Source organism: Pseudopipra pipra, chromosome 22 (assembly GCF_036250125.1).
Source record: "Pseudopipra pipra isolate bDixPip1 chromosome 22, bDixPip1.hap1, whole genome shotgun sequence".
Classification (NCBI taxonomy): Eukaryota; Metazoa; Chordata; class Aves; order Passeriformes; family Pipridae; genus Pseudopipra; species Pseudopipra pipra.
In genome coordinates this window covers 4,504,008-4,529,638 of record NC_087570.1, presented here as the reverse complement: position 1 = coordinate 4,529,638, position 25,631 = coordinate 4,504,008, and the positions used below count along the sequence as shown (strand labels likewise).

General features: G+C 47.3%; 2 protein-coding genes across 6 annotated transcripts in view; one reads left to right on the top strand and one right to left on the bottom strand.

Moving 5' to 3' along the window:
* The first annotated feature begins 1,468 nt into the window (after window positions 1-1,468).
* MASP2 (MBL associated serine protease 2) overlaps window positions 1,469-25,631 on the top strand; it is a 29,936-nt gene continuing 5,773 nt past the window's right edge. Inside the window, exons 1-8 of one of the 4 annotated variants that reach the window (XR_010435783.1) lie at window positions 1,469-1,643; window positions 3,946-4,165; window positions 5,150-5,327; window positions 5,596-5,727; window positions 12,078-12,267; window positions 14,110-14,232; window positions 20,455-22,689; window positions 23,100-23,222. Coding sequence is in view for 1 of the 4 variants with exons in the window: in XM_064678569.1 (XP_064534639.1) it covers window positions 1,543-1,643; window positions 3,946-4,165; window positions 5,150-5,327; window positions 5,596-5,727; window positions 7,182-7,195 (645 nt within the window). In the remaining 3 variants the exon portion in view is untranslated. Of the gene's footprint in view, window positions 1,644-3,945; window positions 4,166-5,149; window positions 5,328-5,595; window positions 5,728-7,181; window positions 7,390-12,077; window positions 12,268-13,363; window positions 14,233-20,454; window positions 22,690-23,099; window positions 23,223-25,631 lie in introns of those variants that run through there. The other 3 variants (XR_010435782.1, XR_010435784.1, XM_064678569.1) reach the window with 3 other exon arrangements.
* TARDBP (TAR DNA binding protein) lies at window positions 17,104-21,619 on the bottom strand. 2 transcript variants are annotated; one of them, XM_064678567.1, is made up of 5 exons: window positions 21,382-21,619; window positions 20,509-20,672; window positions 20,062-20,202; window positions 19,379-19,549; window positions 17,104-19,022 (listed from the first exon to the last, which is right to left on the bottom strand). In XM_064678567.1, the coding sequence occupies exons 1-5, from the start codon at window positions 21,617-21,619 to the stop codon at window positions 18,492-18,494; spliced, it is 1,245 nt and encodes a 414-aa protein (XP_064534637.1). In that variant the 3' UTR covers window positions 17,104-18,491. The 2 variants fall into 2 exon arrangements, with proteins under 2 accessions (XP_064534637.1, XP_064534638.1); XM_064678568.1 differs by having other exon boundaries at window positions 19,379-19,546.

Sequence of the window (25,631 nt, the reverse complement as noted above, 5' to 3'; positions counted from 1 at the left end):
TCAGATCTGAGAGGTTTCAGATGAGGATGACGTTGTGGAGTTGCATTGGCTGTCCTTTGGAAGTCTATCTGTGCAGGGTAAAGAGGCCAAGGTTAGTGGTTTTTTCCCTGCTGGAGAAATGTTCCACAGCACTGTAGCAGCTGGAGTCTGTCTTTGCAAACAGAATATAGAGCAATGAGGTGGCAGCAGACAGCGTGGGAAGGAGGAAAGCCTGCCCTAACTGATGAAAGTGTCTTGCCCCATTGCAGGAGCTTTCCCTGCCTCCTATTTTTCCCCTGGCAAGATTATTTTTTTCTCTGTTTCACAGCAACCAGGCTCTTCCCCCTGCCCCACTCCACGCTCTGCTTGCTCCGTCTGTGTGCTTGTCTTTTGATGTCAGTCACGCTATTTGATTTGTGATGAGGAAACAGAACGTCTTTCCCTCTTCTGCATTTGCTTCCCCCTGTCCTCTGAAGCCCTCAGTGCAGGAGGATGGGATTTAGCCATGGAACAACAAGCATCCCAGCAATCTCTCAGGGCTCCGCAGAGGCAGCTGGCGTTTGGGAGAGCAGGGGCAGTGGGGAGCAGTGTCTTCAGGGATCACAGCAAGCAGCTCTTTTGCTCATTTGCTGCCCTGGTTGGTGACGCAGGGACAGCCCTGCTCTGTCAGATGAGTGCACTGTGCTTTTCCTCCATTCATTACCCAGCCTCTTGCTTTGGCACTGTACCCAGGTTTCAGACCCAGAGGCATGTTCAGGTGCTCACTATGCTGTTTATTATACCTGAAACACCAGCCAGTGACTGCAGTGCTTTCCATGGGACTGCTGCCAGAGTGCAGGAGCTGCCTTTCAAAGACCCAGAGGTGGTTTTGTCCCCCAGCACAAGCTGATTTTTGGAGGCACTGTGTGGTTTTGCATGGTCCATTTGAGAACAGAGCTGTCTGGGACTTTTTTGATTAAGTGGAGCTGTATTGATTTCATTTTTACAGGAGCTCACAGTTTGTTACAACTGAAACTCTTTCTGTAGAAACACAGCTTAGGCAAAACATACCTCAGGTAATATTCTTGCAGTTTTAGAACTTGAGGTCAGAGGGAAATCTGAACTGAAGGGCTGCCCCATGACTTAGCCTGGATCTCACAGCACTTCGGTGACAGCCCCGGCAGCAAAGCTGCTTTCCAGCCTTCTCATCTTTTCAGTTGGTTCCTGCTGGTGTTTGGTTTTGCAGGGAAAGTGGAGATCCAGTCTCTGGATCTTAGTGGTACCAGCCTGAGGCACTGTGCTGGCTGAGCAGCTCTGCTCTTGCTGGTTTATTCATGTGTCTGACTTTGCTGTCTGCACTCCCTGTTGCCACAGGAGGGATTTGAAACCTTTCCTTGACAGACCTCAGTGTCAAGTAGTAAAAGCATATTCTGGGAGACTGTACAGTGTCTGAGGGAAAGTGTGGGCTCAGACAAGGACTCTCCAGAATCTCTGTGTTGTTCCATATTCTTCCATTCCACAGAAGATTTTTTTTTTCCAAGGGAAGTCCTTTCTCTGAACCTTGGCCTGGCGTTTCTGTTGAGAATGCAGCTCACCTTTGTGCTCCCTCAGTCAGCCCTCAGCGTGGAAGGAGACAGGGGCACAAGAAGACAGCTGGTCAGACTTCTCAGGAGGCATCATTCCAGGTAACACCCAAATTTCCTAAAGTGGATCAGTAACTCAGCAAGTCCCAGGGCACTGGAAGCTGCAGTGATATGGATGAAGTGCCCAGCCTTAGGACTGGCTTAGTCCTGTGCCAAGGGGAGACTGGGGACAAGAGGAGCATCTGTGTGGCCTGAGGTCTGCTGTCACAGCACTCCCAAAACACTGCTGCACCTGCTGATCTGAGCCTGATGGCCTTTGGAGCTGGAAGGATTCTGGGTGGAGAAACAGGGACAGTGTTTTTGGTGTGGTCCACATCAGGTGCTTCTTCCCAGACCAGGGGAAAGCTGGTGTGTGCACCAAGCATTCAGCTTCTCAGGCTCCAGGGGTACAGTTTACTAAGGCAGCTGTCTGGGTCCAGCAACCCTCAGCTGCAGGGGCCTCATCAAGTTCAGGGCTGTGAGAAACCCTTCAGACCTAAGATCACAGTTGACTCTCTGTGCCTCTGCTACTGAACCCAGCAGGAAGCCTGATGGGGGATGCTTCTGGAAGTATTTTTGCCTGAGGGAATCAGGCAACAGCTCAGTTAGGCACGGATTGATTTTTTTGCAAAATTTTCCTTCTCTTCCCTTGTTTCCAGCCAGTTTAAGGTCCACATCTATCTTGTTGATAGAATCATTTTAACAGCTAGTGGGCCATGGGAAAAGCTAATCCCCTCTGGGTTCTTGTCCATTAGCCATGTTTGTAGGTACTGCTACTACACAATTAATTATTACTGCTACTACTTTCTCCTTCACTTTTATTAAATGGTATTTTCTGTTTGCAGTCTGCTGAATGGTTTGTTTGCCTTAGTTTTTGCTCATGTAATAACTCCTGCTTTCCTGCAGTCTCACTGCCTGGGGTAATGATTTTTTGGCTGCTCAAAAGGTGTCCATTTAATTAAAGGATATCTCTGGATAAATTTCCTCTCTGTGCAGTGCAGTGGTCTGTTCCCTGCTGCAGACCAGTTTTCCCACTCTCTGTCCATTTTTGTCAAGGAAGAGGTGGACCTAAGCTCAACATTAATGTATCTGGCTTTTCACCCTCTATAAATTCTGGCTTTTCACCCTCTATAAATTCAGGCCTATCTCCATGTGCACTGGAATAGGAGTTTTGTGGGAAAACTAAGTGCTGACTTGGAAAGAAGCAGCCTGCAAGCAGTGGAATTAATAAAGCTTTATGTCCTATAGGCATTGACTCTCCCAGTCGAATTCCCTGGGCAGTGTGAAATCCCTGTGTGGCCCCACAATGTTTAGAAGAAATTTGAGTTATTTTTTTAGTGTGCCCGTTTTACCTTATGGGCGTTCCAGGATGGGCAGGGTAAAAAGCAACCCATGCATATGAACGAGGCTTGGAGCAGGTTTCAGTCACCACAAGCTTGCACTGGGTTAAAATGTAATGCTGAGAACTGGAAGACTTTGGCATCTCTGAAACTCGTGTGTGCTGTAGTGTGGTGTCCCTGAGTATTTCTGTGCCATTACACAGAACCACCTAAGGAGATTCCTCCCTATTCTAAAATCCTGTGATGTGCCCCATTATTTTGTCCCTTCCTGCTCTGGCAACAGAAGGAACTACTCCCAGTACAGTGCTGGTTGCATTAGTAGGATTGTGGATCAGCTGGTTAGAGGGGAAAGAACATTGCCCAGCTCCCCACACTCCCTGTGCAGACACTGTCTGAGCCACCTCCTCCCACTGCCGCCTTCCCAGAGAGCAGCGATCCTACAGCTCCCTGCAAGAGCCTGCAGCATTCCTGAGCCAGCCGCTCCATCCCTGCCTGCCTCTCCCCGTCCCTCACTGAAGCCTGAACACGAGCCTGCTTTTTAGTGACTGCTGTTCCCAGAACTCAGCAGGCTGAAGGGGGTGGAAGGGAGATAAACATCAGAGTTCAACATCCAGATAAACACAGCAGAGCACACACAGTAAATACATCCACCCCCAAATGCAAATACACCAGCAGAGATTCCTTGCCCGGGGCTCAGAGCGGAGCAGGCTCAGACAGGAGAGCAGCACCATGAGGTGAGTGTGGTGGCAGGGCCCTCCCCAGCTCCTCTGGCCACTTGGCTTTGTGCAGGCTCTGGAAGGCAGGAACATGTGTCTCATCTTGTTTAGCTGCTACTAGAGTATGGCTGCACTGATTCCAACCAATTTCTTCCACTGTCAAATGAGAAGGGTGGTGGACATGAAGATTTCAGCTCGTGCTGAAATACCTGATTTGATATCGAGCCTGGCAACTTAGATGTGTGGGTTTGGGCTATGATCTGAGTCAGTGCTCACTCTTCCTCTGTTAATCTCTGTTCCTTGACTCAGGCTGTTTGTCTTGCTGGCTGTGCTCTACAGTGGAGCAAAGAGCAGTGTTGTGCCACAGAAAATGTATGGGAGGATCACGTCCCCAAACTTTCCCAATGTCTACCCAAACCACAAGGAGAGAATCTGGAATATTACTGTCCCCAAGGGATATTCTGTCCGTATCTACTTCACCCATTTCAACCTGGAGCTGTCCTACCTGTGTGAATATGATTATGTGAAGGTATGTGTAGGATGGGGTGATATGTAGCAGGCTAAGCTGTTAAAAACTGTGTTTATGTGATCCTGGGCACCAGTAGGACCAGTATAACTCTTGTAAGCACTTGATTCTAGTCTGCTTGTAAAGTTCAGGCTCAGCTGATTTCTAAATGACATATTTATTGAGGCCCACAGGACAAGAAAGCAGAACTGGGAGACCACAAAATGTAAGTGATGGTCTAAACAAGTTGCTGCCAGCTTGTCTGAACGGGCACTGGCTGTGGTGTCTGCTGGCTAACGTGACAAACAACCTCAGGAAGAACTTGTTTGTGTGGGCCTGATGCACATCCAAGAGGGAGCTGTGTACACAGGGAGTGTGCAAGCCCAGTTTCCATCTGACAGAACCAAACCAGGCTCTTCCCACTTAGAAAGATCTCATTTCCATGGTGTTATATGGCAAGTTGCTCCCATTCCCCAGATCCATGTTGTTCTTCATGTACTTTCCTTTGGGCAGGATGGAGTGCTCCTTTCTGGTAGGTCTGTAGTACATAGCTCCCTCTCTATCATGCCCAGCATAAACCCCATGTGTCAGAACATTTCTCTTGTATTAAAGATAAATTAAGAACTGAAACTGTAATAGGTGAATCATAGAGCAAGTGAGTCACTCATTTAAAGACACCTTTTACTATACATTTGAATTTGTCAGCATGTGAAACTTTTTCTTTTCACCCCAGTTGCCTCAGGCTTTACCGAGATCTGATTGTCACTGAGAGCACCAAGTTAACAAGAAAGGAAAAAGGGAGACAAAATTATGGGCTTAAATCACAGAGAATGGGGGAAATCTTCTCTTATCTGTCCTTGGATGTAGACTGATCTCCAGAAGCACATTTTGGGAGCATCCAAACCTCCTTCCTCATGCCATTAAACACAAGCTTTCCAAGCCATGGCGGCAGGTTGGGAAGATCAGTGCTCTGTGCTCATCTGGTGGATTTGTCTGTCTGTCTTCCAGCTGAGCTCTGGTGGGAAGACCTTGGCTACACTGTGTGGAAAGGACAGCACAGACACTGAGGAGGCTCCGGGCAACAAGACATACATCTCCCTGGACAACCACCTCGTGGTGCTGTTCCGGTCCGACTACTCCAACGAGAAACCATTCACGGGCTTTGAGGCCTTCTATGCTGCTGAAGGTAAGGGATCTTCCGTGGAGATAAGATCTTAGATAAGAGATGTAGATGGAATAGCCACAGCTGTGGTGGGTTTGGTGCTTTGCTGTGTTCTGTGCTGCTCTGTGCTGTGGGTGTGGGGTGGGAGATGTCTCCTTGTACAGAGGCAGGTGCAGAAGGGCACAGCAACCAAAGGCAAACAGCCCAACCTCTCAAAACACAGAGTGGCTCAGAATGAGAGAACACATTGTTGAAGGGTGTTGTTTCCCTGATTCTGTGCTTTGCCCATTAGATATTGATGAGTGCAAACAGCTGTTGGATGGTGAACCCCTCTGCAATCATCACTGTCACAACTACGTGGGGGGCTACTATTGCAGCTGCAGGGTTGGCTACACACTGCATGAAAACAAGAGGACATGCACAGGTGAGCTCTTGATAGAACAAGAGATACTTCCCTACCTACAACATCCACTTAAATCCAGTCCTGGCTCTAACAGCAAGGTGAAATCTGTGGGGTTTTGCTGTTGTTTTCACTGTTCCCTATTCACCTGGTGCAGCTGGAAGGCAGTTCAGGGGGTTGGTCAGGGCTGGGAGCAGAGGCCCTCCTTTGCAGAGTGGTTGTGGGCTAATGGTTGCCATCAGGGACAGCAATTTTGTGTGGCAGTAAAATGGTGCTCTGGCACTTGGTTGTGGTTACTCCTTTCCACTTCTGTTCACCTTTAGGTGGGTTGAATGGGAGAGGCAAGAAACTTGCCTTACACTTCCCACCACAGACACTTCCCGTGTTCATGGCTGCCAGTGCAGCCAGTCCTGCAAAACTGAGTACCTCTTGTTCCCTGAGTACTGAGATACTGAGTAGCCTGGACCCAAATTAGTAGATGTGTTGGAAAAACTGACAATTGAATTGTGAAGTCTAATGGAGAAATAGTTTTCTTCCCTGGAAGGCTACAGGCCAAGAAGCAGCACAATCCACATATCACTGACACCAGCTACCACGATCCACTCATTAATGGAAGGCTGACCAGGCACAGATCTCTTGTTCAAATGGCTCACAGTGTGAGATCTCTCACTGCTGCCCAGCTCTGCTGCTCAGGTCAAACCAGGGGAAAAGATCAGCACCTCAGGATTCCCTGTGCAGTGAAACACAGGGTGAGAGGTCCATCCTTTGGGGGTGCAGCTTTGCTACCTGGAGCTGAACCCTGTCTGGACAGAACCAGCACACATACTGCTCATAAATACTGTCAGAGGTGGAAGATGGTTTCCTTGAGCTCCCCTGTGCTGAAATACAGATTTGGATCCAGCTTCCAGTGCTTAAGGTTGCCTTGGCATTTGTCTTCCCAACTCCAGCCCATTACATACTCTCTCCAGCCGTGGCTGCCTGGGTCTGATTCAAGATTTGAGCTCCTCATGTCTCCAGTGTATTGGAACAGACTGTCCTGAAGTGATGGCTTTTAGCACAAGTATATGGATTTACTGGCACTGTAAAGCCTGTGTCTGCCCTTGATGTAAAGGTGCAAACTGGAAAGCTGTGAACTGTCAGCTCTGCACTGACCATTCGTGTGTGCCCAGTTCTGTCCCCCTCCTTGAACAGAGCCTGAGCACAGGGAGCTTCTCAGCAATAGCAGAGGGCTGGGCTACCTGGATGGAGGAGTTGGGAATTGAGAATTGGGATTTCTGTGGTGCAGCTGATGTGCTGGGACCTGCTCACATTTAGAGCCCTTAGATTCAGGGCTGCAGCTGCTCCAGCCACTGGGCTGCAAGGACAAGGTCTCTGCAGACCTCCTTCATGAGACGAGGGCAAAAGCTGCCCCTGTGAGTGTTGGGCTCCTGCCTGGGCAGGCTGCTGTTGACAGGCTCTTTTTCTCCTTTATTTTCCAGCGTCAGATAATTAAACTTCTCCTCGCTTAGGCAGAGATGGAGACAGATGTTCTGGGAAGAGCTGGTTTCCCTCCCTCCTGACCTGCCTGTTGCAGTCTGCCCAAGGGCTGCAGGCTTCTCTTGTTCCATGACTTGTCTGTTGTGGTTCCTTGTCTTTCAGACCTGCCTCCTGCAGAAAATAAAGAGGCTGTTCCTTGTTGAAAGCTGATGGCAGCCTCTGGGGCGTTCATTTTCTCACATTTCCATGTGTCACTTGGGAAAAAAGAAGGTAGATAAGGCAAGAGCTGATAAGAGGGGAGCCAATTGTGAAAGGCCCCTGAGCATCACAGCTAAACATGAAGACTCTTGAATTTCTTGTCCAGCTCTTGTTGCTTGACCTTCCATAGTTCTTAAACTGCAACAAAACCATGACCACACCTTTGTTCTCTAATGGTCCTTTTAGATACACTCCTGTCTGCACACAGATCTGTAGATTGAAACTTGCTATTCAAAGCCCATTCAGTCTCTGGAAAGGTCTGAATTTTTCTTTATCCCCATTTTGTGACTCTGGCCATTTCTCCATTGGGAGCCTGGCCTCATGGCTGAAGTGTGTTCTGGTAAGAAAAACTTTGGAGTTCCAGGAGTTTGGTAAAGTCATATGAATGTCACAGGCAGCTGAGGTGCCTTTTCTTCACAGGTGCTCTCCCCATGTAGATGCAACACCAGAAATGCTGTTCTTCAGCTCAATTGCTTGTGGTGTCTCAGTGCCTCTAAGTGCCTCTCCCTGCTCCACAGTGATCTCCATTTCATGTCCATTTGGGCTGTACCCACTTTGGGCAGGGACCATCTTCAAACATGCTGGAGAAATGCTGTGTTCTGTACTTGTCAGGGACTAGGGCCCCCCAGCTCTGTGGGGGAAACGGGATGATTATTGCAAGAGTTTAACAAATCAGAGCTCAGCAGTCTAGGGGAACTGCTGAAGGTAAGACAAGGCTTTGTTTAAAAGCTTGAGGGATTAAGGAGCCTTAGCCAATCAGTATTGCCTTATTTCTGCTATTTAGCAGGAGTTGCTTTTGATTGTTATTTATGAGGCTTGGTTACTCCAGCTGTGGAATAAACAGGGAAGGAACCCTTTTCCAGGTGAGCATGGGAGGAAAGATGAAGTCTTCTAGGTGGGACATGACTCATTTCAGGCCACTGCATTTGCAGGCTTTGATGTTCCCTTGAGCAAATCACTTGGTACCAGCTTTGAATATCCATGAGCAAAATGAGAGGAAACATCCCTGCCCTGACTTACTGGGAACATGCTTAGTAAGTGTCTAGGAGGTGGGTGCTGCAGAGAACAGATCTGGGGGTAGAGTGGCTGTGCAAGCACTACCAAGGCTTACTTGTGCCATGTTTAATCCTGTTCAGAGGCTGTTTCATGGTCACAGTGAATTGTGATCAAAGCAGCCTGAAATTTTGTCATGGATCAGTGACACAATTTATGACCCACCTTTCGTTGGGGCCCTAATGAGAGAATGACAATGGACCCACAAGTTTTGAGGGGGCCATTTTTCAGGGTTCAAGCCTCTGGCAAACAGCTCACTGTGATCCTAATAAAAATATGACCTAAGCATAATTGAGCACTCTCAGGACAGCCCTAAAGCTCGGACTGAGCAGTCAAGGGAGAGCATTTCTGCTGGCAGATGTTAAAAAAATCATTTGATCCTTTTTGTGCTGGGTGTTTATGACTTTCTTGCTCACAGAATTATGGAAAAAAATACTGCCCTGACAAAGGGAACTCCCAGTGGCCACATCCAGAAGGTATTAGGAGAAAAGTAAGGTCCAGTCTGAGCCTTTTCATCTTCAAGCTGCAGATTCCCTTGGATTAGCAGAGTGTCTTCTGTTGGGTCAGCCAGTTCTGGCTGTTCATGTGAGCACAGGTCAAGAGAGTTTATTGGTGATGATTCACATTTTTCCCAAACTGTATCATGAAAATCTCACATCAGCATTAGGGATTGAATTGAAAGGAGACAGATGTAATGAAGTATGAAAATATATTAGTCTCTGTCTTTCTCCTTTTTCAGTCCTTCAAAACAAGGCCAGTTTTCTGAATTGCTGGGCTCCTGGCAGGGCAGTGGTTTTGTTTGAGCTGTAGCAGTGTGTGGGGAGCCCAGCTCTGTGCACAGGTGTGGTGCTGCTCTTTGCTACGTGAACACAGAGCAGCCTCTGCCCTGAAGAGCCTCTGAACCAGCACCTGGGCAGTCAGAGCAGTTCTGGGATGTGCCTTGCCAGAATGACCCAGGCTGAGGATCCCTGGAGTCCAACCCATGAGCCTGGCCAGCCCCTCACACTTCAGTGGACAATACAGTTCTGTGAGTGTTGTTTAAAGTATCCTTCATGCAGGAGCATAATCCTGGCTTTGTATCAGGTTTGTGGTTTTCACCCTTTAAATTCATCATGTGTTCCTTTGCCCTCATTATTGAGAAGGTAAACAGCTTTCAGGAGCTACAGTGGTGGTTTTACACACTGTTGTTTTGTGTCTGTGGCATATCAGTGTTATCACACAGTGGGCTTTTCTTCATCCTTTCTCTCTATTACATGTATTTATGCTGAGCTTTAGTCTAATAACATTCCTTTAAACATACTTTCAGCAAAGGATAACATGGATCACCTTGGTAAACAGAAGCCAGGGTGTTGCTGCCTTCTGATTCTGAGGTTCTTGTAAGAAAGAATTTAACCTTACCAACCTGAGTAATCCCTTCTTTGCATGGGAGGTCCCATGCCCAGGGACAAATGGTTTTGTAGGTTATATGATAAGGATTCCATTGCACAACTGGCAAAGAATTTGAGATCCTAACTTCCTAATGATTTCAGTAGGGAGCTGGGGGCATAAAGGCAGTCTTCATTATATTGTGACTTGTATGCTTAGGGTAGGAACTCCCACTGTCTTTTCTCACACCTAAGGATTTCATGTTTTCATCCCTATCTTTTCCTATAATTGCCTCCAGACTACTCCTGGAGGGGCTGTGGAGTTGGCACAGATACTGGCAGCATGAGGAAATTTCAGTTTTAAGAGAAGCAGGGTTTTTTTTGCACTTCCATGGGGGTGAGCATAGATATGCTAGGTCTGCATATCAAACAGATTTCGGGGTGTTTCTTACCCTGGGCTTACAGGAGGTGGAAGGAGGCATTAGAGTGGGATCTTAAAGCCTGGGAGAGGCAGTGAATTCTGTGTCTGGAATATTTTAAGCAGCTCAGGAGAGTGTGCTGGAAAATGTGCTTTATTCTTACATAGTCAAATGCTTCTGTAGTTTGAGACAGTCAGTGACATTACAGAAATGTGCATTTAGCTGGGAAGAATGAGGCAGTAATAATTAAGGAAAAAAAAAACACTTACTAATAATCCTCTACAAGTGTAGCATGAAAGGAAAAGATTGAATTCCCTCGGTGGCTCAGCTGATCTCTGCTGGTGCAAAGCAGGGTGCTGTAGGGCTGGATTCAGAGGCAGCCAGCACCTCCAGGTGAATTAGTCAAGCTGTCTCCATTTCTTTGGACCAAACAGGATTTATAAATTAGGAGAGCACACAGTTTTAACAGAATAGGCATTTCTAGGTGTTCATTAACTGTTTGTGTATCTGCCAGCTGTGTTTGAAAACCTGTGAGAATGATCTGGAACACTGAGAGGTGCTCAGGCACTGGGGCGATGAAAAGGTTCATGTCAAACAAAAGCAGCTGCTCGTAACTCTCTGGGAAGATGGACAGAGGGAGGGAGATTGTTCTGAAATTACAGCTTGTGCTGAAAGGAACACTTGGTGCCCAAGTGCATCATGACTTGTGTTGGGGTATTTTAGTTGGGCTGAGAGCCACACAAACATACACCAGAAAGATTATCCTTTTACCTGTTCTTGCTTTCCTTTCCCAGTAAACGCTTGTAATCCAAATATTTACCATGGCAACAAGTGGGGCTGACACAGAAGCATAGGGTGAAAACGAGCTTCATTCTCTGAAGTAAAAGCAGCTTAGAACCTTGGCTAACAAAATCCATAGTTAGTTAAGGGACAGTAGTTTTCTCATTCCCAACTTGATCACCTTCCATTAAAATGACAACCTTAAACTGTATGATCTGGTTTTGGGTAATAATCTCTAATTAATGCCTGGATAATGGCATTTTTGTTGGTGGAGGTTAGCATGGTGTGTTTGAGGATACAATTCAAAGTCAAACAATTCCCCTCTTACAATTAATTCAGTGTCAGAGTGGTGCAAAAATCTGCCGGTGTTATCAGCCAGTCCAGCATTCCTCATCAATTACAGGATTGCTCATCCAGCTTTTGCAGCACATCATAAAGCCTTTGTTCCCAGCTGATCAAAGCACCACTTCACAGTGATCAGATGCTGTCAACAAGCAGAGATCCTCGGGGCACTTGTGGCTGTTCCTTCTTGCTTCTCTTCAGCAGGGAGCATTTGTGGCTCCAATTGTGCCGGCAAGAGGCACAGCTGGTTTTGCTCAGAGAATACAATTACATTCTAAACGTCTGGCAACAAAGGCATTAAAAAGAAAGGGCTGCATTCAGAGGCTTCTGGAACTGAGGAGCTGATGGCTATCTTACCACTCCACACACTCTGGAGCAGCAGACAAGCTGCAAATTTAACACCTTGGAATGTTTCTGAGGAGCTTCCAGTTATCACCCTGTATCTGAGCTGCAGCCCTGCAGGCTGTTCAAGTGGTGCTTTCCCGGTGTCCTTCCCTGCCCCTCTCCTGAGGCAGGAGTGCTGGATAGTGCTGGTGCCCTGGTCCCACCACAACAGATTTGTGGCTCCAGAACTTTCATGAAGGCCTAGACTAGTGTAGAAAATGATCCTCCTCCTTTACCCAGCGTGGCTGAACTGAGTTAATACAACTGCAATCATTTCCTGTTGTTTGTTTTTTCCCAGCCCACTGTCAAAGTCTCCTTTTTACTGAGAGAATTGGAGAAATCCCTGGCCCTGACTGTCCAACACCTGATCTCAGCTCCTGCAGCTACAGGATCCAGATAGAAGAGGCTTCCTGATCGTGCTGCAATTCGTGGAGACCTTTAATGTGGAGACAGACCCAGGACTGCTGTGCCCCTGTGATGTCCTTAAGGTAAGGTGAGGTTTAATGCATTTCATCACAGCTTTTATGAGGCAGGCCCAGCTTTTTTACTACATCTTCTTCAGTCCATGTTTCACCATGTGTTCATTTCTTCTTCTTGCTTCAGTTTTGTCACTTTGGGGTTTTTTTCCTCTCAACACCTCTTTTGGAAAATTCAGTAAAGCCATCAAATTAGATTTCATCCCAATCTCTGCCCTGTTCCCAGAACTTCATACTGGAAAGGCCTGAATAGTGACCAAACACTGGGGCTTTGAAACAGTGGTTTCATGGGTTGTTTTCAGTAGTGTGCCTACCAACCAAGTGGCTGCCAGGGAACTTAATTCTGAAGTAAAGTTCTGAGAGAAGCCCAGAATTGCAGCTGATCTTACAGTTCAACTTGGATCCAGGCATATGACTATTTTAGAGACCAATTTTCCCAGCTTGTCAAGAGTTACAAGGTATGTGTTGAGACAACAGCCACCCTGGGCTGGTCCTGTCGGTGCAGGTCACTGCTCCCCTTTGGTGGGAGTCAGTCGCAGTTTTAACTTTAATTCTCAGTTATTGTAAATCTGTATCCACGAGTGTGAAAGTGCAGAGGAAGGGCAGAGGAAGGGTGTGCTCTCCCCGAAGAGCCCTTAGCAGCAACAAACGGGCTCTAAGGGGAGCGCTGCGCTCCGTGCCCCGCTGCAGGTCCGTGTGCCGCAGTGCTGAAGCACCACCCCATGGTCACAGCGCACCAGTGCAAGCCCGGCCTGTCCTGGTGACGACTGTGCTCTCTGGTGACATGAGATATCACTACTCGACACGGGTGAACCTTGTCAGCCCTCCTGGACTCCATTTCCCGGGGATTAAACACGCAGGTGCCCTTTCTCATCAGCGTGCTGTAATTAGAGGTGTGTTCAGCACACTGGGTTTGTCAGCAACTGACCTTTGATACCCTCCCTGAAGAATTGCTCCTGTGCACATCTGTGTGTCCATCTACCCTTGCTGCTGCTCAGAGATTTGCTTCTAATTACGTTGGAAGAAAAGGATGATTTTACAAAAGATTTCACCAGATCAGCCTAGTGAGATTTTTTGATGTTCTTCTGTTTGTTACTCATCTCTCCAGGGAAGTTAAAACAGGAATACATGGTCATTCCTGCTGAAAGCTGCATTTCACACATACTCCTTAGTAACTGAACCGAGCTTCCCAGCAGGCAGTTTTGGAAGGTGTATGCTTATGGAACTTTAAAATCACGGGTAGGTGATGGTGGTTTGGGGAGGCAGAGTCTTAACTCAGCAGTTATTTTCTAGGCTAATTTGACAGCTGCACTGTTTATGTAGAAACCCAGAATAACTGATGTGAGAGTTATGGATTCCACACATACAGTGGGAGAGCTGGGGGTGTGTGAAAATGCAGTGACAAAATTCAGGGCCAGTGTGAAGCCCTGTTCTGCCCTGGAAAGGTCAACAGTAATGGTAGGGCCTAAACATGGAATTAAACGTGGTCCTTGGCTCTGGGGTGTGCAAAGGGAATGTCCCTGCCTTACCTGGACACACCTGGAACTTTGCCTGTGGGAAGAATTTGCATTTTTAAGGCTGTGTAAGCAATGCTGAAAGGTACCCAGGTAGGCTTCATTCAGTCACAGCTGGGAGCTTTCTTACCATTCCCAATCCATCAGTGGATTTAATAGATTAAATCCTGGGAATAGCCCCAGGGGGGGAAGTGACACAGTCACCTTCTCAGGAGCCCACAGGGACTCAAAAGCCACCTAAAATATGTTGTCTGAGGATGCCTGTAGAGTGTCACTGCTGCTGTTAACCAGTGCCCAGCTGTTCCAGTCCCTGGTTATTTGTGCTGTCTCTGGGATGCAGGTCAAGATCCACGTGGGGATGGACACTGGAGACACTGCAGCTCGTGCCTCAGCTCCAGCCTGCAGTGACCTGCCTGGGCTGGGCACAGTCACCCACTCAGCTATTCCACCTGCACAGGAGCAGGTACAGCCCTGTGGCTTTCTTGGCTTTCTTTTAGTACCTCTAAGCTGGTGAGGCAGAACCACTTCACTGCAGAATGTTCATTTTAACAATTACCACCTTTGTTACGCTGATTTTCAGACTGGCAAGTGCTACAGGTGCTGTTTAACACTAAGAAAACTGAAAATGTTATGATAACCCCATGGTGTGACTGCAATAACTAATACTGACCTTAGATTTGTTAAACCATTTACTATTTTACATGCCTTGGTCTTTCCTGAGTCTCCCCAGCACAGCCAGCATTGCAGATTAATGCCCAAAACTCAGTTCAGTTCTCATTGAGGAGAGTAAAAAGCTGAACCTTCCTTCACTCCAGCTCTTTTGGAGAATGCAGTTTCATAATTAACTAAATTGTTGCTTTTAAATTGCTTGGCATTGCTTCTGACAGGAAGATTGAACCATGCTCTAGCAGTACTTGTGAGGGGAAAAGCCACTGCATTCCCTTCACTGCACAGTACAGGGTTGGGAATTTTGTTTTTTAATGCCTGAACTGCTACATTAATTACACTGTAAAATTAGTCAAGATCCAAGACTGAGTTTTGGGAGAAACATTTTACAATGTAATAGCATAATTGTCGCTCTTATCTTTTAGATTAGAATATCCATATATTCCAATTACCTTAATTTACATTCAGAACAAATGCATTTCCTTCTCCATGCCCAAATTCCTCAGCAATGCTGTCTCTCTTGATTACAGAACTTTTCCAAGGGATGCACTACTAATGAAAATTGTATTCTAAATCAAATATTCATTTGCAAGCAATTTTACCATTCCAAAACAATCTAGGAATTACATTTAGAATCATTAACTTAATTTAATCCATATAAGCACAATAATTCAGTGTTCAGATCTCAAACTGTTAAACAGCTCTGGCTGCCTTTGTTTTCTTGCACTTTGTGGAGCAAGGGGAGCCTGGAGAGTTTCCCTGGCAAGTGGTGTAATTACAGGGAAAGGAGGATCAGGAGGATCAGCTGTGTGTGACAACAGCTCCAACAGCTGCTCACGGTGTTGCTGATCAAAGAAACCCCTCAGCTTTGAGCAGGACATTGGAGACTTTGAGCAAACACTCTGAAGAAGGCCAGACAAAAATAATTGCTGAAGGTTATAAAAATGATCTTGTCCACTTTGATAATGGTATTGGTTAGAGTGGAGCAGGTAGTCCCAATTAGTACCACTCTTACACCTGCTTGTTTACCAGAAGATGGATCTCAGGTGACAGCAGGTGAGGGGGAGGGCAGAACAGCTGCAACAGATTCTCAGAATTAATTAAAAGCAATGTCAGAAAAAAAATGTTTAAAAATGTTTAAATAAATAGTTAAAAAAAATTACATAGCCCCCCTTACAATATAAACTTCCTCTTCCTTGTATCTCACATTCTTTCATTAATATTTCACTTTCTAGAACAATATCATTGAAAATGAAGTATCTTTAAAAAAATCAAGACTCGAAACACTTCAATGTATTTTCAATCATAGTTTATTTACTTATAAACACTAGAATATGCAAAGCAGTTAAAAAATACTACTGAAACTTGAAAATTACTCTAAAATTTTCGGGCATTTTGTTTGAAGGTGAAGGAAGGCTAAAATGATTAGCAAAGACTACTCAATGCTGCCAACCAGCCACTTAAAACCTAAGCCTGAACAATTTAAACAGAATTAAAACCATGCTAATTACAAAAACTTACCAAGAAGTTCCTTGCAGGGGGTCACAGTTAGTCTTTGCAGGTCCAAGAATACCATTTTTAAGTGTTACTCAGCAGAAGTAGCTGGTAATAGTGCAAGTGCTAAAATGCAAAATTCACAGATGGGACAGAGTTTGGAGATTATTCCGACTTAGGTGCAGGAAAAAAAAATGTAAGCAACTTTTTGCAGTGGAATATGAACAAAGGTGTAGGATTACTTCTCAGCCTGAGTGTTTAGAAACCCTCTTTAAACCAAGTACATCGAGATACAGCTGATTTTTTCATACTGCAGGTGGAAAACTCAGCCGTGCACTTTTGGCTGCTGTTTAGGTGCTCTGCCCTTCCCAAGCCTCAGTAGGATACACAGTAATGAAGATCTCACTTGAAAAGTTACATAGGTTAAAAACTGTGTAAATATCCCAATTCAGACTGTTCACAGCTCCAGCACAGGATTAGGGTGCACAGAACAACAGGGATCAGTGGGCTTCAAGCCCAAGTAGGTGAAACAATTCCTCAAGTTCCTACCACCAGTGGAACTTCCCTTCCACCAGTTTCTGCTCAAACATCCTGCCCTTCCTTAAGAAGCTGCCCCTTATGTGACACCTGTCATAAACTTAAGTTTTTCAGACTCAGAATTTATCAGCCTGTTTATATTTACTGGTGCTTTATTCGCTGGAAGGTCTTTCCTGACTAGTTTCACCAGGAGTTAATAGTGTTCTTCTGGGCTGGAAGTGTGGCAGGAGCCTGTTTCCCATGAGTGGGCTGGTCTAAAAACAAGTTAAACACATCCATCCCCAAGGGAGGTGCTGTGGACAGCAAGTGTCTGTCTCCCCCAACCCCCCTCCTGATGAGTAACTCCGACTCCTAACCGAACACGTCCCGGTCCTTGGCACAGATGGAATCTGGAGGGAGCTGCTTACCAGTCTAGGTCCGGGCTCCCCAAGGTGTGGGACCTGGATTTTAGATCTATGGCACTGCCCAGTGCAAGGGAACAGTGGCTTAGAGGTGTGGCGGTGGCTCCTTTAGAACCTGCTTATCTGAAACAAACCGAGTGACTGCAAAAAGCTTTACAGAAGTTCATCTCAAAAGGGTAAAATTAATTAACTGCTATGAATTCTTTGCATTCAGGGCTGCAAAACAAAGACACATATTACTTAAATCAGTTTTATTTAAGAATTTCCTACAGTGACAAATCTTATAAAAAGCATCCAAACACGAAACTGCAGCAAACAGCATTCTTATGGATATCTTACAGACAGTGGAACTTCCACCCTGGAGAGGCACACTGAGCTCTAGTGATCTCTGCTACAAGAGCTATTGCAAAGCACACCACAAGCTCAATGTTCTCATCACAAACCCCATCGTCTTCAAGTCACATTACCACACTTACAGATCATTAACAGAAAAAAAACACACACCATACAGCATTCACAGCAGTTGACATAAGGGAAAAGAAATACAAATATTCCATTTCACATAACACATTCAACTAATTGATTAACTAGGTAGAGAACCCACTTAAAGTCTTCCACATGTGGATGTCCTTTGAATGCAATAAACACTCGTACTTTATTTGCTATCATTGCTCTCCGCACACTCTCTCACCAAAGCCACAGGATTGAGAGACATCTCGCCAAGTCAAATAAAATCCCATTACTGCACCACCAGGTCTCTGCATGCGCTCGCTCCTTTATCTCGCACATACCAGCCCTCTCATGCCTCGGCACCACCACCAATCCCACACAAGGTTTCAAAAGTTCAAACAGCCTTCTGGTTCCATCTCACAGCCTTGCGTTCACAGCGTTGATACGACTCCATGAAATAAAGAGTAGCGGATAAAAATGGAACACCCACCGTCTAAGACGCAGCATGTGCGGTGTGATGAAGTATTCTTGGATGAGAAAGCATGTAGACAGAAGTATTCCTAAGGCAGAATATTTACAGCACTGCTTTCAATGAAGTGCTTCTTCCATACACATTTGAAATGAGATGAACTGCGGAGATTAAATGAAGCCTTCATATCGTACTTTAGTATGGAGGGGAGACAGTGTTAAACAAAAACACAAAACAAAAACGACACTGTGTTGTCCAACGGGGCACTTGGAGAGTCTTATGGTGGGATCAAATTAAAAACAAGAGGGAGAGAATGCTGTTTCTGACCAATGGTTCCATTTTGAACATGCAAAGAATTCAGGTAGCCGGGAAACAAGGGATAAAGTATTACAGGAGAAACCTTTCCTATCGACTGTAGTGTTAGTTCACCTGTCGGGCAAACAGCAGTCCACTTCCAAACATTCAGAATTCCAACTAGATATGTAACAAAACTTAGAAAATTCCTTTTACCTTTCTTTTCTTTTTCTTTTTTTTTTTCTTTTTTTTTTTTAAAAAAAGAAAAATGTCAAAAATACTGCTGAATATACTGCACACTGAACAAATTGATTTGGAAAACTTTAGTATATATGTAATTTACAGTATACTTACCATGAGTTAGAAAAATTTGATTTCCCACCATAGAGTCAGTATCAGAGCCCACTGCGTCTACATCCCCCAGCCTGAGGACTTGGAATCCATGCTGGAGCCAAAGCCTCCGTTAAACCCGCTGCTGGAGCCCGCGTTGGAGGCCGAGCCCCAGCCTATGGCTGCCCCCGAGTTGGACCCTCCGTACGAGTTGTTGCCTGAGCTAAAGCCCTGGTTCTGCTCCCGCTGCATGTTGCCTTGGGGCTGGTTGTTCCCCGAGGGCCCCGACTGGTTCTGCTGGCTGGCCAACATGCCCATCATGCCCCAGCTGCTCTGCAGGGCCGCCTGCGCCGCTGCCATCATGGCAGGGTTGATGCTAAAGGCCCCGAAGTTCATCCCCCCACCCATGTTGCTGCCCTGGTTGTTGCCCAGTCCTCCCCCGCCTCCTCTGCTGTTGCCAAACCCCCCCTGGTTCCCAAAGCCTCCCGGGTTACCACCAAATCTTCCACCTCTCTCTAACTGTCTATTGCTATTATGCTTAGGTTCAGCATTGGATATATGTACGCTGATTCCTTTAATGATCAAGTCCTCTCCACAAAGAGACTGGGCAACCTATAAGAAATAAGGGATTGATTAAATGTATGTTAGACGTCTTTTTTTTAGATGTTAGTAGTACAAGACAAAACATCCCCCATGACTCTGAGCAGATATTTAACCTGCAAAGGAAGCACAGGCATGTACTTAATCCAATCTGAAGTGTTTTATCTTTGCATTCACCACTACACTAGCTGCAGTATAAAAAGCTGTCTGGAAATGTAACCTCAGTCCATTCAATAAATCAGATCAAGCTAACACCACTGGAATCCTCAGGACAGTGGACAAGTAAGTGTTTCACGTGTAGTTCCAGAAATGATACTTTATCAAGCTACTGAAATGCAGACTAAATATGAAGTTAAAATATGACTTACCTGGTCATCTGCAAACGTAACAAAAGCAAAAGCCCGGAAGGGCTTAGGAATGAAGACATCTACCACTTCCCCATACTGGGCAAAGAACTGTCGGAGTTCATCTGCCGTCATGTCCTCGGTGCAGCGCCCCACAAACACCTTCCTGCTGCGCAAAGGCTCGTCGGGACTCTGCTGCAGAGATGGGAAGGACAAAAACATCACAACCACCCTGCAGAACTGAGTTATAGCATGATGAAGGCCCCCCTCGATCTGGCCTGTTCTGCGGGCTGAAGATCAAGAAAGTTTGAGATTGTAAAAGGAGTTTAAAAAATAAATGGAATTCTATTCCAAGAACGTGCCTGCAGCCACAAGAAAACGAGGGTGGGAGCAACACACAGGGACAGTGACAAGGCCACTGCAGAAGGACACTTTTTTGGTAATAACTGCTTATAGAGACACTGGAAGCTACAGGTTCGGTTCTGCACTCAAAGACTCATTCTGCTCTTCCCTAGATCAGTTGTTCCAGCTGCTTTATTCTGCATTTATTCATGCAGCAGACAAGTCAGGCAGGTACTGCTGGACATTAAACACACTATTTCCAGATTTTCATCACTGCCTCACATAACCAGCTATTTTCCCAACTCACCCACCTCCTCCCTCTTTTCTTTCAGCACCAATGAGAGCAGCAGTAAAACCCAAAGTACCTTAGAGTTGGGGAGTTTACAGTCACACCACCTGCCATCGATCATGTGCCGCTGTGACATCACCTTCACTTGGGTTTCGTAATCCGTGAACCGAACAAACCCAAACCCTTTGGAGTGGCCTGTTTTAATGTCCTTCTTAACCTAAGGGCAAAAAACAAAACCACAAGTCACCACGAGGATGAAGTGCTTTGGTACTGAAAGAATTTAGTGAAGATCTCTTTTGGGAGTTTATCAGTCTTATAAATACTGTTATCACAGCAATATCTAATTCCTTAACATCTCCCTCAAAAATTAATAACAGGCTCATGGAACAAAACACACCCTTAGGAAGAGACATAGCTTCTGATCTTCCCCAAGTTTACGTGGCTCTACTGTTTCTGCTTGCTTTCTCAGGAGCCTGACTTCTACCCAATGTCCCTCTTTGCTTGAGCTGCAAAAGGATTTTACCTGCACCATCAGAACTTCTCCAAAGGTACTGAAATATTCCTTTAAGTCTTGTTCAGTGGTTTTCCAGGGAAGACCCAAGACTATTAAATCTGAAGTCTTCTGTACTGCTCGTTTCACTTTCACAGCTGATGATGCATCAGTTTCATCCATTTTTCTCTTATTATCTGAATATAAAAAAGTACATTAGACATTATCCTCAAATCTGGAAACCAATCCATTGATTACGAACTGCACGGTATAAAATCATGAACTCTGATGAGAAAGAGTACAGACTACAAGAGACACATGCCAGCTGTTAGGAGCCTATTGTAAAATATCTGAATGCCCTGGACCAAAGCCAGTCCACACTGAAGTCCCCCTCCAAAATGCAATTTGACCCAGTTAGCTCTGCATTAGTTTACTTAAATATCATCCGGCAACGTTCACAGGCCTATAACAAGGTAGAGAAGACAGGAAGTTTTAACAAGAATATTGCATTAGTGATTTATTTGCTTCCCCTTTTTTCCAAGGGGGTGGGGCAGGGTGGTCTGACTTCTCTTTTCCTGATAACTTTTAAATGGTACTTCTGACCAAACCAGGCTTGAGAAGTGCCTGTGAGTACAGAGGTCCCATTAGGCCACGGCCTCTGAAGGTCTAGATGAGGTTGTGGACCCTTCAAAGATAACACAAGACTTTGTCATTAAAGTGTTCGTTTGGGTAAAGTTTTAAAAACTTACTGGGGTCAAATCTACTCGGCAGGACAGACATGTACATAAATCGCTGATCCCTGTGAATCAGAGGGTTCAACAGGAACAGTGCTGCCACGTTAGCTCAGCAGTGACTCACGCAGAAAACTGCAACCTCGTACAAAGAACCGACGGAACGAGCACAGACCTTTGGGATAGTTGACGACGTAGACGAGGTTCCCCCAGCCGGCCTCGGGGGCGTGCAGGATGCCCTCGACCAGCCGGACCCCCCGCATGCACTGCGACACCGGGTTCCTGTAGCGGAGCCCGCACGCCCCGGGGAACTGCGCCGTCACCGTGGACAGCAGCACCGTGCCGTCGTCCTCCGACGGGATCTCGATGGGCTCATCGTTCTCGTCCTCCGTCACCCGGATATACTCCGACATCCTCGCTGGACGCTATTGAACTGCACAGGGGGAAAGCAGCGTGAGCGACCACCCTCTGCCCCCCGGCTCGGCTTTCATCTCCCTCGCCCCGAGGCACCGCTGGGTTTATTGCACAGCGGGGGACACCGAAACGCGCCGTTCACTGTCACACTGACACCGAAGCCTCCGGCCCTGCCGTACCGACACACGGACCGACACCTCGGGCCGTCCCGGAGCTACGGAGGGACCGAAGCGACGAGTCCCCGAGCACGGCGGGAGGGTGCCACCGGCTCCCGCCGCGGGGCCTGCTCAGCACAGCCCCTCTGGGCCCCGCCGCCTGCCAGGCCCGCCCAAGCCTGCCCCCTCCGTGCGCGGCTCCGCCCGCCCCAGCCCCGCGGGCAGCCCGGTCTCGCCGGCCCCGCGCTCCGCTCACCGGCCAGGGAAGGGAACGGCGTCCCCGGAGCCGCTCGGTGCCCCTCAGTGCCCGCTCAATGCCCGCTCCGCCCGCCGCGCTCCGCCGGCGCCGCACAAAATGGCGGCCGCGGCCCCTCAGCGGCCGGGCCGGGCCCGGGCCGAACCATTCCCGGCGGCCGGAGGGGGAGGTTGCGGCGGGGCGCTGCGGCCGCGGGGCCACACGGAGCTCCGACTGTGCCCCAGCGCGTCCCGCTCGCTTCCAGTCGGAGCTCGGCCGGTGCCTCCCGGCACCAGAGGCGATGGGCGAGGAAGCTGCCCGAGCCCCGCTCCCCCCGGCGCGGGGCCGGTGGTGCGGCCCTGCCCGCGTCTGCGCGAGCGCGGGAGCTGCCGGGAGCCGGCGGCGCGCGGGCCGTGAGGGAGGGACGGGACGGGAGCGGGACCGGCGGGGAGACCCTCGGCACGGAGCGGCTGTGCCTCGCTCCCACCGCGCTGCCAGAGCTCCTGACTGAAAAAAAACCAACCCCAACTCGGTCACTTGGTCTGTTCAACGTGGAGGAGACTGAGGGGAGACCTCATTGGGGTCTTCAGCATCCTCGTGCGGTGCCGCACCATCTCTGCTCTATGTGAGCAGTGACAGGACCCAGGGAACGGCTGGAGCTGTGTCACGGCAGGGTCAGGTTGGATCTCAGGAGAAGGTTCTTCCCCCAGAGGGTGGTCGGGCACTGACCAGGCTCCCCAGGGCCGTGGTCACGGCCCCAAGGCTGACAGAGCTCCAGGAGGGTTTGGACAATGCTCTCAGGACAGGGGGGATTGTTGCGGTGTCTGTGCAGGGCCAGAGGCTGGACTGGATGATCCTGGTGGGTCCCTTGCAACTCGGGATATTCTGTGATTTGCAGAAAAAAAACAAAAACACAAACCACTATGAGAGTAAAAACAACCCCCCCAGACTCTTCTAAGGCCTAAGCAGTGCTTCCAGGGAAGATGAGGGGCCTCCATCCCTAGGGAGAATTCATCTGAGGTGTACCCAGGGCTCTTCCAGTCGGGCAGGAGGAGACTCCAGGTGCACTTCAAGATCCCTTTTTCACAGAACAGGACAGGAGTGTTGGAGATGCTGAGCACAGCAATCGTTTGGAATCAGCCTCGCCCTGGTGGTGCCTGTGTTTAAACCCGAAAATTGGAGCAGGACTCAGACCCTCCCACTGGCAGACACGTGTGAGAGATCCTGGCTGAGGCGTGTTGGCACTTAAACAGAACCATTCTGATCCAGCCTACCTCCATCTGCACATCTGCAGACATTCCCTGAGGATTTGGGGAAGAACTCGATTAACCAGGCTGACTGATGCAGAGTTTCATGGTAGCTCTGGTCTGTGTCTCATTTGCTGTCTGATGCCATCCCCAACAACTGGTTCATCGCTCAGAACCAATGTCTTCATTTATCCCGCCAGATATTTGGGGGTTTTTATGTGCCTTTCCCCCTCTTACTGCCCTGCTCACTGAGCTTGCATAAAGCAACTTTGTAGGATTGCTAGAAGTTAAAAAAAGCTAGTAATTCTAGCCCTGTCCTTTAATACCCAGTAAATGTTTGCCATAACACAGCTTAATCCTCTCTAAACCCAATCTCCACTTACTTGAGTGGAAGACTTAATGGTTATAGCTCACTGTACACTATTATAAACTTCTGAACTCCAGAGGCATTATGGCTTAGGGAGTCCTGTTCCTACTGACACTTAAAAAGAAGAAGTGCAGAAGAGCCCATCTACACAGGTTTTCCTGAGCTGCAGTCACAAGAAGGACAAGCCTGTGTGAAAGAAAACCACATGGAGGGGAGAAACATCGCTCACAGGAACATGGTATTTTCCACCTGGTTTAGTCCCTTTTACAAGGTTAATCATCAGCTTTCAGCAGCATCACCCTCTAGATAAACACCCCACTATTTTTTTTTTTACTTTGCAGTGATAATACTATAAACCGATACATTATTAACTGTTCTACAGTTTTAATCTGACATTTTCCATCTGGATAATTGCCATTCCACATCTCCAAGTTATTTTATTCTGATACTTTACTAATGAGCTTATCTGGTCCATCAGTCACAGTCACATTAGTCTCCAGTCACACCAGAGACATCTGTAACACAATCAGTGTTTATTACAAGATCCATATGAACAGGAAGCCACACAGGGTTGGCATTAGCAGAGCTGTGAAGCCCTGCCATCATCATCATAGACAAAAAATGCACTGCAGAGCTTCAACCAGCTCAGCAGCTTAATCTGTGGTCTGTACCACACTATTATAAGGAAAATAATTCTACCACCTTTTTCCCCTCCTCATCTGCCCCTTCGTGGCACTCATCCAGTCTGTGTTTCCAGTGCCCATCTAGCTTGACTTTCTTTGCACTGGTCTCCTAAAAAGAAGTAAAAATAAGCCTTATTAGTAAGGAAAGGGGACCCTACTGCTAGGGAAGGCTAATTCAGTCCCTTGCATTAATGTCTTCTGCTGAGTATTCAAGACTCCCACTTCAGATTTCTTCAGGTGTGAAAACTGGCTCCCAGCACCACTGAACCCCAGCCCATCTATCCCTGTGTGACTTTACACTCAGCCTTATCACTTAATTACCATTTTTCAACGGAGTTCTGAGAGGACCTGACTAGACACAGGCTGAGAGATAAGCTAATGCTCGAGGGAGGCGTTCTCCTGAAATTCCTACATTTTCTAGTGACCCACAATACACATCCCAAAGCCAGTCCCGGTGTTGCCAAGTCAGCACGGAGGCAGCGAGCGCTGTTTGAACACGCCGGGAGGACGGAGCGGTAATTGCAGCATGTCAACATTACCTGCTGCACCATTTCCACTCAGAGTTAGTTTAGCAATCACCCTATTGAAGAGGCAGTCGTGGCACTGAGCCAGAGTGACCTTCATCTCACACAGCATCTGGTGGTAATTGCACTAATGAGCAGAGTAAGCACCAGCCCTGAACTGGATTTCATGCAGGTAAGAGCTTGGTGAGAGCAGGGAGCTCTGTGCTGGCTGTGAAACAGGCAGGGGGAGAAGGGCAATTATCCACAACACAGACTCCTGCCCCAAGAGCTTCTTCCTCACTTTTGGCAACAAACAAGCTTAGAATTAAACAAATGTTACTCTCCATTTTCTGCAAGAACTGGGATTCTCGCAGCACTTTCGTTCTGTTATTTTGCATTATGATTAGGTTGAAGTTAAGCAATTAGCAGTGGTATTGCTCTTGAAGTAACTACACCAGCGGGCACAGTGCTAGTTAATTCACCAGCTCCCTCTCCCTGGCAATTCCAGGGCCCATGGGTGCAGACAGATGCAATACGTGGTACTAGCCATCATGTATATTGACTTAAGTGTGCCCACAGGCACAAACCAAAGTGCAATACAATAACTATTTGCTGCTCTAGGTTAACTGTGCTCAGGGGTGCAAGCAAACTCGGTGTAATGATCAGCTGTTCACCCTCCCAAAAGCACTTGGGATGAAAAACAGCAGCAGAGGGCAACTAAATATAAGCTCCTGATAAAAAAAAAACCATCACACAACTGTGGGTACTGAAAAACATGAAGTGCCTGAGCCTATTCCTGACTATGGAAAAAGCAGGAGAAT